This window comes from Mytilus trossulus, chromosome 14 (assembly GCF_036588685.1).
Source record: "Mytilus trossulus isolate FHL-02 chromosome 14, PNRI_Mtr1.1.1.hap1, whole genome shotgun sequence".
NCBI lineage: Eukaryota > Metazoa > Mollusca > Bivalvia > Mytilida > Mytilidae > Mytilus > Mytilus trossulus.
Window position 1 is genome coordinate 9,363,170 of NC_086386.1, and position 20,183 is coordinate 9,383,352.

At 32.1% G+C, this 20,183-nt stretch overlaps 1 protein-coding gene across 1 annotated transcript in view; it reads right to left on the minus strand.

Annotated features, from left to right (window-relative positions):
- The window catches only part of LOC134697280 (phosphoribosylformylglycinamidine synthase-like), a gene marked incomplete at its 5' end in the record, with an annotated part of 54,286 nt that overhangs the window by 2,983 nt on the left and 31,120 nt on the right, over positions 1-20,183 (minus strand). The window contains 9 exons of the mRNA XM_063559453.1: positions 608-769; positions 2,382-2,531; positions 6,813-7,019; positions 10,310-10,526; positions 12,364-12,512; positions 13,545-13,658; positions 14,306-14,461; positions 16,458-16,541; positions 17,015-17,195. Coding sequence (XP_063415523.1) covers positions 608-769; positions 2,382-2,531; positions 6,813-7,019; positions 10,310-10,526; positions 12,364-12,512; positions 13,545-13,658; positions 14,306-14,461; positions 16,458-16,541; positions 17,015-17,195 — 1,420 coding nt within the window. The remainder of the gene's footprint in view (positions 1-607; positions 770-2,381; positions 2,532-6,812; positions 7,020-10,309; positions 10,527-12,363; positions 12,513-13,544; positions 13,659-14,305; positions 14,462-16,457; positions 16,542-17,014; positions 17,196-20,183) is intronic.

Genomic DNA, 20,183 nt, shown 5'->3' on the forward strand with positions numbered 1-20,183 from the left:
AGCTAACGCCCCTTTAAGGTATGAACTTTGCTATCAATGAAAAAGTTACATGTATGTATATCTTTCATTGGCCACGAGCATCACTGAAGAGACATGTATTGTCAAAATGCGCGTCTGGTGCAAGAAAATTGGTACCGTTAATTTTATTACTACCACTGGGTCGATGCCTCTGCTGGTGGACTATTAGACCCCGAGGGTATCACCACCCCACTAGCCAGTACTTCGGTACTGGCATTAAAATACGGATTTTTTTGTGTTATTAAAATTAGCTGTTACAAAATGATAGAAATTATTATAAATTAAGGAATGTATCTCCCTCATGCAAAGCTGTGATTCCTTTCACGGATTTGGCTGTACTTTTTGGACCTTTTGGATTATAGCTCTTCATCTTTTATATAAGCTTTGTATTTTAAATATGTTGGCCACGAGCATCACTGAAGAGACATGTATTGTCGGAATACGCATCTGGTGCAAGAAAATTGGTACCGTTAATTTTATTTCAGACATTTGTCAACAACTATAATACTATTACATAAATTAATTATTGTGCAACTGTAACAATGCATTTTACTCTTATAATTTTTAGAGGTTATACAGAGTTACCTACCTTCTCCATGGGCACTCCACATACCAAACACTGTACCCTCCATACCACGGAACATGATAGATGGACTCGATTGAACTCTAACAGTTACAAATCTACACTCAAATCTACCTGACTCATTATGGTCTAAAAATACACCTTGGCCTACTCCACTAGACACATTTTCTGAAAACAAAATGATAAGCTTTATTATTCATGGCAAAATTCAATGTGTCAACAAACACACCGACTGTTTACCAAACCACTCCTATTAAAAGTCAGCAAAGTCATAAAAAAATGCCTTTTCAATTTACAAACTGAGCTACCTAATCAAGTAGACCCATAAACCTGTATTCATTAGATACACCTGAACCAGGGGCGGATTTAGGCGGGGGCCTGGCGGGCGTGCGCCCCCCCTAAAATTTGCAAAGCATGGGTTGACTTCAACATATTTAAGTATCAGAAGAGACCATTCAATCTCTTTTAACAATCAAAGTATGTATAAAACCGTCAGTTTCACAGAATCAACGTGATTACTAATCAATTGACCTACGCTTTATCAAAGTTCTGTCAATAATTTGAAAGGAGTGTGTCAAACGCGGAGCTGCGTTTGATGACAGATATAATAGGTGTTTAGCTGTTAAAGTAAAAACAGCTATAACATTGTGTTTGCGGTTTTTATAATCAATTTGTTTGATAATCGAAGTTCCAAAACATCCCTAGATCACTTTCACAATTTCATCATGACACGGTCCAGAAAACAGTCGGCAGGTGAGATTCTTTTATAATATCCGTAATGAAAGATAGAAATACTGTTTTAAGCGAAAGGTTAGTTTATTAATTTGTTTTAAGCGAAAGGTTAGTTTATTAATTTGTATCTCTGTGTCTATATTTATTTCTCCCTTGCAACCTAAATATTTAGCCGAATTCTGTACCGTATTACCGTATGCTTGGGATCCCAAGTAAATAAAGATATCTGCGTAAATGCATCTCATTCTGATTTTAGTTGTTTGTGGCGAACACAGTGAAGTCTGGCACGACCTCCGAAAATCAAAAAAGTAAAAAACAGATAGTATGAAAGGACAATTAAAAATCGCTGGTAAAAGTAGAACTTTTCGTTTGAAAAATATATTGGTTAGGTGAGCAATTGTGATCTGTCTCGTCTCACTTTGCGTCCGTCTGTCCGCCCGTCTATCTGTAGATTGTTGTCAGGTGTGGATTTAGGCTGTTTCAGCTTTAAACTTGAATTCCTCGCTTATTTTAACACACAATAGTTCGAGCTATCTACATTTCACCCCTTAAGAAGAATATTTCAATAATTTTACCTAAAAAAACCTCCAAAAAATTAAAATTTGCGCCCCCCCTAACTGAAAATCCTGGATCCGCCCCTGTGAACTGATTCTTAATTAATACTTTTCTGTTATCTTCATCTGCTACTTATTTTTTATCTTTATCCTGAGATACACCATCAAGTATCCCCTTTATCTGGTATCCATAGCATACTCATACACTGAATTCTTATAAACGCTTTCCAAATTATCATCTTGATCTACCCACACAATCAGAATGACCCTTTCACAGGCATCTATTACACACTCCTAAACAGATTCCAATAATTACCTCTCTGATCTTCTACTTGAGCAACTGAATCAAGTAGATCCATTAAGTGACATCCATTACAAAGCCATAAACTGATTCCTAATAAATACCTTTCTGGTCTTCATCTTGAACTACCTAATCAAGTAAACCGATTCACTGGTATTCATTACTCACTCCGTAACTGATTCCTAATAAATACCTTTCTGGTCTTCATCTTGAGCTACCCAATCAAGTAGACCCATTAACTGGCATCCATTACAAACTCCTAAACTGAAAGTGTCAGGGCGATTTCTGAACTTTAAAAACTGTTCTCTGATGTTCTGATTAAATAAAATTGATGCTGCCCAACCTACAATAAAATATAGCTTACTATTATTTTCACAAAAATAAACACAGGTAGGAGAATGTACAATAATGTTTCTCTGGTCTCAGTTACAATGGGATTGTTTCTCATAACTCAAAACTGAAACAAATGTGTTGCTGCTTAAATAAGACTATAAAATTTGTGGCATTTGATATTGAAAAATATTTTTCAGTAGAAAATGAATTTGTTATTTGATTCAAGTGCCTCTCCATACCATACATGTCAAGTGACATGATATTTGCGTGTAAAACACGATTTTTCAATGTTTTACACGCAAGAATTTTGTCACATGGCGTGTACACGCTTTTCACAACTTTACATGCTTTTTCGTTCTTTTCATTTTTTTGTCATTAGTGATATCGCTATTCTCAAGTTTTTTCCTTATTCGGCGATAAATACCGAAAAATTCGAAGTATTTGTTTTTGCTGCCATATTGTTTATTTTTCTATATGGACAAACAGTTAAAGGTGAGTAGTTTGTGATTAGTTTTTATGATTTTGTAACTTTCTTTCAAATTCACTTTGTAAGGATAATGTGCACAGGAATAGGTCGTTTTCAGGGCATGTACGTCGTCTAAAGCACCAATAATTGTTAAGCCAAAACTATGTATATGTACCAAGATTCAAGATTTATATATTTTGGAGTTCGAGTTTAAATGATCGTGTGACAAGTAACGCATTGTGCATTCTATGTTGCATTGATTATAACAATACATGTGAGAGGAGAAATACAATGTAGCTATTTAAATAGGCATTTAACACATTTATTTAATGTAAATCAAATTTATAAAACGTGACATTTTCCTTTTTCAATTTCAGATTCAAATCTAGCCATTTCTACAGGCCATGGGGATGGAAATATCACAGAACTGTTGGATCAGCTCTCATAATACCAGCTATTATCTGATGAACTACCCAGTAATGGAAACAATGGCAGAGATAATAGATGACATTCTACATTGCAAAATGAAAAAAATATTATGACATTCTTTTAAATCTTGGTGAAGCTTATTCAGTCAATTCCTACTGTGGGAGAGCATTTTCAATTATAAAGAAATGGACACTGAATTCTGATCAGAACTTGACTTTGTTATATATATATTGAGTGATGTTATATGAAATAAACAAATAAATGTAGCTTATCTTGAAAATGGCAGTTGTTTTAAATATGTACCCAGTGGTGTTTCTTTAAAAGCAACATAACAAAACACTTAATACAATAAAAGTTAACAGTAGAATATATATTGTTTTTTTATAGAAACAAAATTGTATGTGAAATTGTGAACATTTATACCACATTCATATTAAAACTTCACATCTACGTCACACGTTTTTTCAAATGTCATGTCATGTCATGACATGATTTTCCATACACCTTATCGCTATTTAGTCCATTCCGGGAAAACAGTCATTTATACAACTTTCTGTTTGAGTCACCGGCCAAAAAATGGAGGTCATCAGTAGTGAGCTGAGGGAGAAAAAACTTTCGAAAGTGATCATCAAGAAAATTTGATATAATATGATCCACTTTTTTCGAAATTGAAATTGAAGTAAAAAAATATTTTGTTTGAAGTATTTACGGTAGTTAAAACAGGTCTCATTAAAAAGTATCATGCATGGTTAATTGTTTAAACAGGGTCCCAGATAGCTTCAACTAGATGAAAAAGTTGTGTAATTTTAGAACTTATCCGGAATGGATTAAATAGTGATTAGGTGTATTGTCAGAGGTTGGCAAGTATGCTCAATACATGGTGACCTAAGCCTTCAGATATAGTTCTTTCTGATTAAAAATTCCAACTAGCAGATTCTAATTTATGTACTTATAACAGACCAAGTATTGATAAAAGTTCCCTTGTTATCTTAAACACACTTAGAAAACCTCAAGAAGTTTTTTTTATAAACTAGAGGCTCTAAAGAGCCTGTGTTGCTCACCTTGGTCTATATGAAAATTAAACAAAGGAAGCAGATGGATTCATGACAAAATTGTGTATTGGTGATGGTGATGTGTTTGTAAATCTTTCTTTAATAAACAGTCTTGCTGTTCACAATAATCTCTATCTATAATGAACTTGGCCCAGTAGTTTCAGTGGAAAATGTTAATAAAAATTTACCAATTTCATTAAAATTGTTAAAAATTGACAATAAAGGACAATAACTCCTTAAATGGTCAATTTACCATTTCGGTCATGTTGACTTAGTTGTAAATCTTCCTTTGCTGAACATTATTGCTGTTTACAGTTTATCTTTATCTATAATAATATTCAAGATAATAACCAAAAACAGCAAAATTTCCTTAAAATTAAAATTACAGGGCAGATAGATCTCGATCTGATAAATGTTTTTACCCATGTCAGATTTGCTCTAAATGCTTTGGTTTTTGAGTTATAAGCCAACAACTGCATTTTACCCCTATGTTCTATTTTTAGCTGTGGCGGCCATCTTGATTTGATGGCCAGGTCACCAGACACATTTTTTAAACTAAATACCGCAAAGATGATTGTTGCCAGGTTTGGAATTTGGCCCAGTAGTTTCAGAGGAGAAGATTTTTGTAAAAGATAACTAAGATTTACGAAAAATGGATAAAAGTTTACTATAAAGGGCAATAACTCCTAAAGGGGTCAACTGACAATTTCGGTCATGTTGACTTATTTGTAAATCCTACTTTGCTGAACATTATTGCTGTTTACAGTTTATCTCTATCTATAATAATATTCAAGATAATAACCAAAAACAGCAAAATTTCCTAACAAATTACCAATTCAGGGGCAGCAAACCAACAAAGGGTTGTCAGATTCATCTGAAAATTTCAGGGCAGATAGATCTTGACATGATAAACAATTATTCCTGCTGTCAGATTAGCTCTAAATTCTTTGGTTTTTTGAGTTATAAGCCAAATACTGCATTTAACCCCTATGTTCTATGTTTAGCTGTGGCCGCCATCTTGGTTGGTTGACCGGGTCACACCACACATTTATAAAACTAGATACCCCAAAGATGATTGTTGCCAAGTTTGGATTAATTTGGCCTAGTAGTTTCAGAGGAGAAGATTTTTTTAAAAAATAACTAAGATTTACGAAAAATGGTTAAAAATTGACTATCAAGGGCAATAACTCCTAAAGGGGTCAACTGACCATTTCGGTCATGTTGACTTATTTGTAAATCTTACTTTGTTGAACATTATTGCTGTTTACAGTTAATCTCTATCTATTATAATATTCAAGATAATAACCAAAAACACCAAAATTTCCTTAAAATTACCAATTCAGGGGCAGCAACCCAACAAAGGGTTGTCCGATTCGTCTGAAAATTTTACTGCAGATAGCTCTTGACCTGATAAACAATAATACTCATTGTTAGATTTGCTCTAAATGCTTTGGTTTTTGAGTTATAAGCCAAAAACTGCATTTTACCCCTATGTTCTATTTTTAGCTGTGGCGGCCATCCAGGTTGGTTGGCCGGGTCACGCCACACATTTTTTAAACTAGATACCCCAAGAATGATTGTGGCCAAGTTTGGTTTAATTTGGCCCAGTAGTTTCAGAGGAGAAGATTTTTGTAAAAGCTAATGAGGCCGGGTCAGGTGAGCTAAAAAACGAAATTTAAAAAATTATTCAGTCAAAAGATTGCCTTTAGAAGCTGTGTCTAATATTCAATTGGATGGAAAGTGTAATTTTTTTAAATGACATTCCATTTGTTGACTTCAATAGCCAAGAATATAAACGATCAGTAGTTATATATGATAGCAGAATAACTGTTATCAAGTATCATGTATAGCAGTAATTTATTTGAAGATGAATACAGGTATACTACTTTGCTCATTGTTAAAATCCGTGATGTGACTTCTAGTTGTTAATGTCTGTGTCATTTTGGTCTCAAAGACAATACAGACAGGTGACAATTGCAAAAGATGAACTAAAGTATAACAGATGAGCTTATCTTCCCAATGAATAGCGTTAGTTCTTTCAAGCAATTTGACATTATTTTGATGTAAACATCATCTATCCTCCTCATAGTAAGATAGTTACAAGAGTACACAACCTTTTTAAAGTATATTTTTTAAATAACTCCTTGAATATATAATTGGAGTCGAAAACCTCAGACCGTGAGGCATATATAAAAGATATGTAGTTCTAATCAATTCCTACACTTAAATTTACAATCCTTTTGGTAATTTTAGGAAACAAAAAGAGATTTTCATCTATGAGGGTAACACTAGTCGTATTTCGAAATCATAACTGAAATATGTTTTCTTTCCATACAAAACCTACCTTTAGCAGATCCACATACATCACCGTAGCTAAATCCACCAACAAAAACAACTCCTCTGAATTGATCAAGAGTTATCTTTCCTGAACACATATCCTGCATGTTGACATCCCAAACTTCAAAGCCTGCCATATGTAATACAGCGGCCATTTCTCTGTCACTATTACTACCTTCCTCACGTAAAACTGCTACCTTGATTGGTGGTATACCTAGTAAAATATGGATATCATGATTACAAACATTTACTGGACTCCTCACGTAAAACTGCTACCTTGATCAGTGGTATACCTAGTAAAATATGGATTTCATGATTACACACATTTACTACACTCCCCACATAAAACTGCTACCTTGATCAGTGGTATACCTAGTAAAATATGGATTTCATGATTACACACATTTACTACACTCCCCACGTAAAACTGCTACCTTGATCAGTGGTATACCTAGTAAAATATGGATATCATGATTACAAACATTTACTACACTCCCCACGTAAAACTGCTACCTTGATCAGTGGTATACCTAGTAAAATATGGATATCATGATTACACACTATTACAACCCTCCCCACGTAAAACTGCTACCTTGATCAGTGGTATACCTAGTAAAATATCATGATTACATCAAATCACTTTTAAAAGCAACATCATAATAATAGATAACATTTGAAAAACTGTCAAAGCAAACTTATGTTGTAATTTGAAATAACTCTCATTCAAGAATATAAATTTGGATTAATTTAAATGGAAAACTATAATTTAGCTTTTTTATCCCAATTGTCCCTACTTATTCCTTATGTTATAATAAAATGAAGAACATTTATCTAGAGGTTGTTGTGTAAACATGGGCAACTAACTCACAAACTGAATATCAAATCTTGCAGAATGTTTTGTAAAGTTTGTGCATCACCAACCCAGCATCAGATTGAGAGATTTTATTTATGGTAAAAATAATGAACAACTATCATTAAACACATGATATTTTGCTGAATTTTATTTCATTTAATTCCATTTTTTAAGCTTTCTTTTGACCAAAGTACCACTTTATGACGTGCATTTGTAATATGCATGAATAGGTTTAATAACTGCTTACAAAATTTTTGAAATACTAAGGCTTTTTTTACCTCAGGCATAGATTACCTTAGCTGTATTTGGCAAAACTTTTAGAAATTTTGGTCCTCAATACCCTTCAACTTCTTACTTTATTTGGCCTTTTTAACTCTTTTGGAATCGAGGAACACTGATGAGTCTTTTGTAGACGAAACGTGCATCTGGATTATATATACAAAATTTAGTCCTGGTATCTATGATGAGTTTATTTTAAACAGCATGTTAACAAACATTACAAAAGTGGTTTCAGCATCATGGTTTATCAAAGTGTAGACCAAGGGAAAAATTACATATTTATGGGTTTATTTTTCTCCCATTTATAAGCAGGAAATGTACTGATTTAAAAACACAAATTTTGAGCTCATATCAGTTTTTAAGTTTGGTTTGGTTTATTTTGTTTACAAACATTATATTTTAAGACAGTACAAAAACAGAGTTACTGTTCCTTATATTCCCTTTTCTCAATTTGTCTTTATAGTTCAAAGCTACAGAATATTTGTTTATTCCTAGTTGTATACAAGATAAACAATGGCTGACTCTGTCAATATAGAACTCTTCAAAGTATTATACAGAATATGAAGCAAATAAATCTAATAATAAGTGTAAATTCATACCACAGAGAAAATAAGTAGTACAAATCTGTAGACATATATATAATTCAGACACTATAATTTATAAGCTAGGTCTGAAGTGATGGATTATCCTGTGTTTTATATACACCATCACACCACATGACCGGTGTAATTTTTACTCTTCATATGAAAGGATTTCTTTTCTTACTACCATTTAAAATATTATCCCTGTATATATACATTTTTCTATAAATAGAAAAATATTATTACAATCTTAAGAATTTAATGTGAAGATTTCTAAAGATAGATATGTTTTCTCTCATCATCATTTCTTCCTATATTCAAAACAAAAAATCAATCGATTTCAAAACATCAAAATCTGAATCAAAACATGAATAATATATTGGTCTCAGGTAAGACCTTAGTCATCTATTTATAGGATAGTTATTTCATACACTTGGTCTATTTATAGGTTAGGTTATTTCACATGATCTATTTAAAGGTTTTGTTTACATAATGTAGTTACAGGTTTTCTATTAGATTAGAGATAGCTTTTTTTATATTCCTATATAAAGTGTCTTTAAAACAAGTTTTAACATAACAAAAGATATTTTATATATTCATATTATATATTTTACTTTTTTCTCTGAACAGAGTTGTTGCTCCTGAATCTTTAAGCTCCAGAATTAAAGATTTCTTTTTGTACATAGTACTTAATTCATAGATTGTTACTAAGCAAAAGGATTAAATATTGTTCCATTCACTATTTACAAACTTTAACACTAAAATATCACAAAATAATGATACAGTTGTAATGAAAAGTTACAAACAATACTACAGGAAGTCAAATATATACCAGTTGTTGAGTATATATACAGATCAATACACTAAACTGGTGGTTAGGTCCGGAGTGATGGGTTACCCAATCAAATTCTTAATAGACCATCACACAATTAGACCAACTGATCTTTTTGACTATTTCAAGACAATGAAATTAAAAACATTGCAGTGTTTGAAATATATACTACGGTATTTTGCAATCTTTAAATTAAATAAGAGAATCTGAATTATAATTACCTTTCCTGAAAGTTGAATGAACTTAATTTTGTTTACAAGCTAAAATGAGTGAAACACTTAATTAAAATAATAATTTCATCAATCATCAAGTTATCCATCACTTCCATTCAATACTAAATCTGTTGTTACTGCTTGCAATAATACAAAAAAAAAACATGACAATACAAATAGCCCCATGCAGTTAAATAAGTGTGAAAAGGTGAGTTAGTAATAATTTCCAAAAAACAACTTGAAATAATTTACTTTCTTGGTCATCTTCATGGAAACAAATGTAGGAGTTATTATTCAGAGTACATCTGGGTGAAGTGGCACTTACGAGTTGATATGTTATAATATGCAAGTTCATCTATAGAAACAAGTGTTTCATTAAAATGGCAAATCCGATTAAGTCCCTTTTAACCAAGATAGCATTCACCGTGTAAGGTTTCATGAATATCTGTTTAGCTATTCAGAATTGTGCTTATAATGGACAGACAGATCCACTTACAGACAAGGTGATTCATATCTATCCCCATTTATCTGAGATGAATGTTATACAAGCACATTTAAACATGCAGCAGATAGATTAAATTGTGTATGATTTCCTAAAACAATTTCTAATTTTAGTTTCATTGTAATGCTTTACTTCACATATCAGTCTTAGGACATTCATTCTAGAATAACTGAAAGGTCAAAACTTTAGACAAACATGTTTTCATAAATTGTAAATGTGAAGTGAGTTAATATACCATCACATACTTGTTGGTCTACCTCTGGGAACAAAACTGATGATTTCGGATTCAAATGGAATATGATAAGGAGGCTCTAGCCTCTCTTTCAATCCTTGCTGTTCCTGCTGTACACACTGGTAGTCTGTTTGAAAACGCTCTAACTGGAAGCTGGTTTCTTCCCAGATATCTCTGAGACCTGTCATGTCTTCATGTAATACCTCCTGTTTGTTTACCGATATATTTATCTGAAATTGAGAAATAGGTATTAACGATTACATTACAGGGTATTGTATCACATTTCTTTCATCTTCATATAATTTTGAATCTATATCTGTCTTCTCTTATTTTCCTCTATTTCATACCATTTTCACTATACAGCTGATTAAGAAATTAGATCTAGAATTCTCAACACATTATTTCAATTGATTGATTAATGGATGTTTTTCCGCCACTTTCACATCTGTTGTATATCCAATAATTTTATTGGTGGATAAAGGTGGAGAACCCAGAAAAAAGCTCAGGTCTTCCATAAGAAAACTGACGATCCTTAAAATTGAGATAGACCTTTGGTATTCTCTGAATCCAAAAGGATCCAAAGACACTCTCTTTGAATTATAAAATAACAGTAAATGTAGAAATCATGAGAAGAACAAAGTTAAGATGAACTGTTAATCCACATGCAACAACTCCCTGTTAAAAAAAAATATATAACTATGACCAGGAAACCATGGCAGATCACCAAATCCCTTATGTCTCACTAATAATTTTTATGTTGAAAGTAGTGTTGTCAACGGTTAACCGGTCGAACGACCGAATACCGAATACCAAAAACGCTAACTGGTTAACCAGACTTTTTTTTCAATTTTGATAGATTTGATATAAATTTGCATGGAAATCATTAAATAGTAATGTTTTATTTAAAAATTGTCGTCTTGGTTATTAATTTGTCAGATCAATTGTCCAGTATATTGATTGCTATTGTTGATCCTAAATACATAAAATTAATTAGAGCTCGTGGCAGGACTTTAAAGAAATCTGATTGGTAAACATTTTTTTTAACAATAACTTTAAATCAGAAATGCGATTAAATTTTACTAATTAGTTCATTCTTGATCGTTTTTTTATCTAATATTGTGTAAACCAACATCTAAATGTATAAACTCCGTAGTGCAAGGTTTAGTCTTTCTTTAAACGAAATGCTACCTCAAAAAGTGTGAAATGCAAACCAAAGTGAATGTACTCAAGGTATACGTAATAGTACGAGTAACATACTTAGAGAAACAAGCAAACAAAGGAAAGAAACAGGTCGTATGGTGACTTATAGTTATTATTTCTGTGTCATTTTGGTCTCTTGTGGAGAATTGTTTCATTGGCAATCATACCATATCTTCTTTTTTTTATAATTAATCAATTCAAATTGAAACACTCCTCATTATTTTCGAAGACAACAAGAGAAAATTAAACAATGATCGGTTTCAGACAAACTCAATTCTACGAGATCAAGACGTTTTTTTTATATATTTTTCAACCTGAAGTTGGTACAAATGCTATAGTTGATAAGGTGTATTTGTTTATTAAAAGCCAAACTTCTCCAGAAATCCTCACAGACAAGCCTTATAATGCCAAAGGACAAACTTCAATTCTTTAATCGTAATATTATGACTTGGATGAAAGGTTGTCAAATTGACACTCATACCACATCTTATAAATATGTGTACATGTAGGGTACTATTGATAAGGCTTTCAAACAACAACTTAAAACTACCGGTTAACTGGTTAATCGGTCGAACGATTATCCGAGTAACCAGTTAGGCAAAAGTGTACGATTTGACAACACTAGTTAACAATTTTTCTACAAGTATCACATAAACTTTATAAGTCTGACTATTAGGCTAATGAAACCTTTTACAGGTGTATTTACAAAGTGTTTTGTTTAGAGACATGGAAGTAACACCTTTTGGAGTTCAAGGCAAAAAGTTAGCAAATGGACTTCAGAATATCCTAATTTATCAATAAATTTAGGTTTTAATCAGGTTCTTCATTTGAAAGACATAACTGAACACAATACCCTTCTATACTTACCTTTTTGGTATCTTTTGTGGAATGTCCAATAAAAAAACATGGAATATTTACTGCAGAAAAGGCATCTAATACTTCTTGTTCATTTTTCTTTGATACTTCAAATACAAATCCAAGTTCTTCAGCAAACAACAAATCAATAAATGGCACATCTGTAAAATACAAATGAAGCATACATTCCTCATTCTATATTCTCAATTTTTAATGATTTTCAATACTTTTTATAACCTAATACAGCTTTTTATTGATTTAAATTCATCTTTTTGAAACAATCATAAACAAAAATGTGTTCATAGTATACCGATGCCCCAAAAGCACTATCATTTTCTATGTTCAGTGGAATTTTAGGGTCAAAACCCTAATATGGCATTACAATAAGAAGGATCATATCATAACGAACATACATACTAAGTTAGAAGATAATCAGACTTCAACTTCATAAAAAATTTCCTTTTCTAAAAACTTTAACCTGAAGAGGGACAAACAGACAGACGAACAAATGAATGAATGTAAGAACGAATGGATGCAGATCAGAAAACATAATGCCTGTAAATGGGACATAAAAAGTTCTAATTAGAAAATGCCATATTATCCAAATTAATACAAATCTAATAATTAGTAATTCATCTTTCAAACCCATCAAATATAGAGCATTATAAATGTTCAATTATTTGTTGTGTAAAAGATCTTATTTAAAGTCTGTTGGTATTTCTTGGTCACTTCCTAACTAAAAGGTATAGTTTGTAGTATTTTAAGGTGATAAACTTCATTTTATGAATATATGTCTGATGAGGCAACACTGGAAAAAAATAGTATTCTGTTTCAGAGAATTGAAATAGCTGACATAAATAAATACAATCGTACATTGCCTTCGTTATACATAACTGATATTAGTAAAAAAAACAACTTATTAGATATGACAGGTACCATCCCCTTAGCATGTATGGCATTCCTTTCATTTTACCAAATGAATGGCATTACAAAGCCAGAACCATCACAATTCCATATAAATCAGCTACTTTTAAATAATGCTAGATGGTAATACTAACCTTCCACATTAATATCAGTAATTAATGCAAACTTGTCTAACTAGAATCTCTACAAATTTGCTAATTTATCTCACAATTACATGTAAACTCCATCCTACTTTAATCATGGAAATATCAATGTAAAATCTATCTTACCTGAATCACAAGAAATGTCAATGTCTAGTCCACAGTTACCAGCAAAGGACATCTCTAAAACACATGTTATCAATCCTCCGTCACTTATATCATGACCAGAAACCAACTTCCTGTCTGAAATGGAATGGTCTAAGTGGTTAACAATGATATTCCTGACTAATACAGTTTTGGTCTTTGCACCTTTTCAAATAATGATATTATTTAATTTCATAACAACCTCTTATGTTGTTGGGTTAAATTGTTCTTGAAGGGGTCATAAAGAGCAATTCACTACTACAGGGGAGCTTACGACGTGGATTACTCATGTAGATCTTGCACAGTACGTAGTAATTTTGAATATGACTTTCCATCTATAAAATATACTTGCAATACAACCAAAAACTATGTAATTAAGGAGTCAAAATGTCTTCCATATTTTGCTATTTGTAAGGAAGCAGGTTTAAAGGAGATAGAGTACTTAATATTCTATTACTTCTATGCAAGTTAAAACCTACTTTTTATTTTATTTTTAAAAGAAAAACATGTATTTATGTATAATAAATGTTTTGGAGTTTAACATCCATTTTTACAATTTTATTCAGGGGCCAGCTGAGGATCACCTCAGGTTGTGCGGGATTTTCTTTTCGTGTTGAAGACCCCTACCTTGGTGGCCTTTGCTGTTATCTGCTTTTTGGTCAAATTGGTGCCTCTTTGACATATTCCCTGATTTCTTTTTGAAATTTTACTATGCACAGATTTGTATGTTCTGTTTATAAACCTACCTTTGATAAGTTTCTGTGTGAGATTGAAGGCACTGACAAACATATCCGGATCATCTAGGTCAGGTGAGATGTTACCTAACTGACCATAACAATGAGCTAATGAAGATCCTCCTAATCTATGTTTACCACAACTCAAGTCTGTGTACAGTAAACTGCCTACAATAAATATATATTCATAACAAAATTTGACCTTAAGGTCAAAAATTTGTAAGGGTTCCGCGGAACCCAGTGTCTCGCCTACTTTTGCTGTAAATCGCAGGCTCAACAAAAATGAGGGGAAAAAATCAATAAAAATATTCCTCTTGATACTATCTTATGATTGTAAGAAGCTTCTGTCCAAGTTTGGTAAAAATTTAGGATAGTTAATGAATCTAATAAATGTTTTGAAAACTTTAACTGCAGACTGTATGTAATGTTAACTGGAAGAAAATCTAAGTCCATTTAAAAGTAAAATACAGAAAAAATGGAGTTATCTTTTTACAAACTTTACTTCTAGATACTATCATGACTACCGTATGATCATAAATAAGCTTCTGTCCAAGTTTGGTACAAACCCAGGATAGTTTAAGAAAGTTATTAAAATTTTAAAAACTTCAACCACAGAGTGAATGTAATGTTTCCCCCGAAAAACTATGTCCATTTAAAAGAAAAATACGGAAAAATGGTATTTTGTTTTTCTCCAAAATTTACTTCTGGATACTATCTTATCATCATAAACAAGCTTCTGTCCTACTTTGGTACAAACCAAGGATAGTTAAAGAAAGTTATTAAAACCTTAACCACAGAGTGAATGTAATGTTTCCCGGCAGAAAAAACTAAGTCCATTTATAAGTGAAATATGGAGAAAATAGAATTTTATTTTTACAAAATTTACTTCTGGATACTATCTTATAATCATAAACAAGCTTCTGTCCAAGTTTGGTAAAAATCCAGTACAGTTTAAGAAAGTTATTAAAATTTGAAAAACTTTAACCACAGAGTGAATTGAATGTTTCCCCGGAAAAACTATGTCCATTTAAAAGAAAAATACGGAAAAAATGGGGTTTTTACTCTCCAAAATTTTACTTCTGGATACTATCTTATCATCATAAACAAGCTTCTGTCCAACTTTGGTACAAACCAAGGATAGTTAAAGAAAGTTATTAAAACCTTAACCACAGAGGAATGTAATGTTTCCTGGCAGAAAAAACTAAGTCCATTTATAAGTGAAATATGGAGAAAATGGAATTTTATTTTTACAAAATTTACTTCTAGATACTATCTTATAATCATAAACAAGCTTCTGTCCAAGTTTGGTAAAAATCCAGTACAGTTTAAGAAAGTTACTAAAATTTCAAAAACTTTAACAACAGAGTGAATATTTGTGGATGCGCCGCCGAAGACGCCGACGACGAGGGAATGTAGGATCGCTTAGTCTTGATTTTTCGACTAAAGTCGAAGGCTTACAAAAATCATTTGAGCTGCAGAACAAGGAGCACTTCCATGATTTACATTCAAACACTGCTTGCATAATATGTAAACAGAAATCCTGATGAACCAAAGCATAATACGTCTACATTTAGTATATAAATAAGGCTGTTAGTTTTCTTGTTTGAATTGTTTTACATTGTCATTTCGGTGCCTTTTATTACAGACTATGCGGTATGGGCTTTGCACATTGTTGAAAGCAACGCTGTAAGGTGACCTATAGTTGTTAACTTCTGTATCATTTTGGTCTCTTGTGGAGAGTTGTCTCATAGGCAATCATACCACATCTTCTTTTTTATATACACTAAACATTCAGAATCTTGTGTTTTTCGTGCTAACTATGCATGCGTCATCATTGATTTTTAATTTCTAAATATTTTCTATCATCATGCACATCATAGTATGTCATTATAGATAATGAACCTTGAATATAAATTTAATAATGTGATACATGACTGAGAATACAAAGGTTTTCATTAAATGGTACGAGCAGGAAAGGAATGTAGTTTTCAAAAAGTTTGATTCCAATTGTTATCCTTCCATCATAGTATTTGGTATTTGAATGCCACCATGGCAATATATTTCATCTAAATTTTTGTAAGGGGACTAGTTTAAAGCATAGAAAGATTGTTAGAACCTACTTGAAGCTAAGATGAAACAATATTTGAAGGATTTTCAAACTAACCTTGACCATCCGGACATTTGAGATCTGGTGTAACAGTGTCTGTTATATCTGGACATCCTACGTATACTGATATCACCAAAGTACCTGTAAATATACATAATACTGCTAATGCTGCAATTGATTCATTTTAGATATATGTAAAACAAACACTAGCGTTGTAACCCAAATATACAAAACATTTCAAATGGTGCAATTAATTCATTTTAGATAAATGTAAAAAAAAATCACACTAGGATTACAATCCAAATATTCAAATAAGTATTAGACCGTTGGTTTTCCCGTTTGAATGGTTTTACACTAGTAATTTTGGGGCCCTTTATAGCTTGTTGTTCGGTGTGAGCCAAGGCTCCGTGTTGAAGGCCGTACTTTAACCTATAATGGTTTAATTTTTAAATTGTTATTTGGATGGAGAGTTGTCTCATTGGCACTCACACCACATCTTCCTATATCTATATAAGATTACAACAATTACTTTACGTTTGCACACATTTTTTTTTTTAGGGGGGGGGGTTTTGATAAAGATTTCAACTCTACAAATTTAATATTATTTTACCAACCAGGTGCTTTGACAGTTTCTTCCCCCACCCTGGCAGCCATACTGAGTGAATCTTTGCCTCCATCAACAGCTATACCAAGTTTCTTCATGACATCACACATGGCTGTACAGGCATCCAGTAAGGCTGCCCCTTCACCTGGTAACTTGGCTGGCCACATCCAGTTCCCGCTACATTTCACATCCTACAATTATTAATTAACTACAGTTCCTTTACTGTAATGTATCTCTTTAACCTATTCTTTTCTAATTCAGTAATATTTTTTTCTCAAGTTTTTTATTCCTCATAATTACGAACACTACCTATGGTAATTTAAAACTAGAGGCTCTTTACAATCCTCTTGGTTTACACGGTAGGTCTATATTCAAAATTGTAGACAAAAATAAAAGTTTATAACAAAAAAATGTTTTGTTAATCTTCTATTGCTGATCAATTAGTCTTTTCAGTATATCTCTATCTTCTTTAGATTTTACTCAAAACACAAAAGCAGGTCAATAAAAAAAACTCAATTAACAGCAACCATTCCTGTAAACTATAAAGAGTGGCATTTTACTACCGAATTAGACTATTTACCTGATTTGTAATCACATAAGCAACACGACGGGTGCCGCATGTGGAGCAGGATCTGCTTACACTTCCGGAGCACCTGAGATCACCCCTAGTTTTTGGTGGGGTTTGTGTTGTTTATTCTTTAGTTTTCTATGTTGTGTCATGTGTACTATTGTTTTTCTGTTTGTCTTTTTCATTTTTAGCCATGGCGTTGTCAGTTTGTTTTAGATTTACGAGTTTGACTGTCCCTTTGGTATCTTTCGTCCCTCTTTTACTAACTATATCAGCAAAATCTGACTTGTTTGTACATTTTCCCTTGCTGATAATGAAAATGATAAGAGTTGTCAATAAAGGGCAATTACTCCAATAAGGAGTCATCGGATGAATTCTTCCATATTATCAGGTAGATCTCTACATTTTGAATATTTCTGCTTTATATTTCATATTTTCTTTTTACATGAAAATTCAATATGGAATTCTAATGCAATTACGATGTTTTACTGTCTGCACTATACGTCGCCAGTAAAACTGCATTTGGGACCGTCAAATCTACAATTGACGGTGGCAACTCTTCAACTACAGTCCTGTTATTCCTTAAATATTGTCTTTTCATGAAAATAACATGTAAAAGTTTGTCTATACAATACTTAAAAACTTAAAAGATACATATATATATAAAAACAAGAGGCTTTCAAGAGCCTGAATCGCTCACCTTAATTTTTTGGGTTAAATCTCTCATCAATGATTATTTTGGCTTTTCAATTTATTTAATTAAATGTTCTTTGAATTGTCCTATTTTCTTCAAAAGCAAAAAAAAATTCATTTTCTCCTATGCTCTATTTTAGACATAGGAGCTATGTTTCTTGACATACAAGGAAATAAAATATAAAATTTATACTAGATACTCTGAAACTCATTTAGCCTAAGTTTGGCTGAAATTGATACAGCAGTTTCAAAGGAGAAGATTTTTTAAAGTAAGTCAACATGATGAACAAATTGTGGAAAAGTCTTTAAAAGGCAATAACTCCTTAAGGGGTCAATTGACAATTTTGGTCAAATTCACCTATTTGTAGATCTTACTTTGCTTAACATTTTTGCTATTAACAGTTTATCTGTATCTATAATAATATTCAAAAACTGCAAAATTTCTTAAAAATCATCAATTCAGGGGCATTCAGGGGCATTATACCTGAAAAACCAGTTACCCAATCCGGCTGAAAATTTCAGGGCAGGTAGACCTTGACATAATAAATACTTTAACTTCTTGTCTTATTTGCTCTAAATGCTGGAGTTTTTGAGATATAAGCCAAAAACTGCATTTTAACCTGTGTTCTATTTTTAGCCATGAAGGCCATGTTTTTTTGACGAAATAGAAAATAAAACACAAACTTTATTTTATACACCCTACTGATCATTCAGATGAAGTTTGGTTGAATTTGGTTGAGTAGTTTTAGAGGAGAAAATTTTTTAAAGTTAGCAAATATGATGAACAAATTGTGTAAAATTGTCATTAAAGGAAATTAACCCCTTAAGGTCAAGGAACAGTAAATAGGCTATGTCGCAGATTTTGTTAAAAATTTGCATACAACCTTGGCTCATTGAACTACAACTGAAAATCGAAAAAATAGTACATTTATCTCTTTTAATATCTGAAAAATTGCAGATTGATTTCTTTTAATATGGGTGACTATTTGTATAGAAAGCACTTAAAATCGGTGAAAAACCTTCTAAAATTTGTCTTAAAACCGCCAAATCTCTAATTCTACTCCATAGATTTTTCTTAAAAAACTATATATTGTTGACACATAAATTTCTGTTTTAATGATATAAAATAATCATAGGGTCACCGACTTCGTTTGTTGTCTAATAATCAATTTGCTACTTTGTTGGTAGTGAAAAACGTCAAAAATCAACGTTTTACGGCCTGCAACGCGATAACGTTACAATTATTTCGACGTTTTGTTGAGTTTTTTCACAAAGAACGCAACTTTGAATGATGTATACCGTAAAAACGAAGTCGGTGACCCTATCTTTATCTTGTATCATTATAACAGAAATTTATGTAACAACAACATATAGTTTTTTAAGAAAAATCTATGGAGTAGAATTAGAGATTTGGCGATTTTAAGACAAATTTTAGAAGGGGTTTTCGCCAATTTCATGTGCTTTCTATACAAATGTTAACCCATTTTGTAAGAATTCAATTAATTATTGAGATGAATGCATTACTTTTTTGATTTTCAGTTGAAGTTCATCGGGCCAGAGTTGTATGCCAAATTTTTAAGAAATCTGTGACATAGCCCATTTACTGTAACTTGACCTTAAGGGGTCAATTGACAATTTTGGTCATATTAACTTATTTGTAGATCTTACTTTGCTGATCATTTTTGCTGTTTACAGTTTATCTTTATCTATAATAATATTCAAGATAATGACCAAAAACTGCAAAATTTCCTTAAAATTACCAATTAAGTGGCAGCAACCCAACAATGGGTTGTTTGATTCATCTGAAAATTTCAGGGCTGATAGATCTTGACCTAATGAACATTTTTACCCCATGTCAGATTTGCTCTAAATGCTTTCGTTTTTGAGATGTAAGCCAAAAACTGCGTTTGACCCCTAT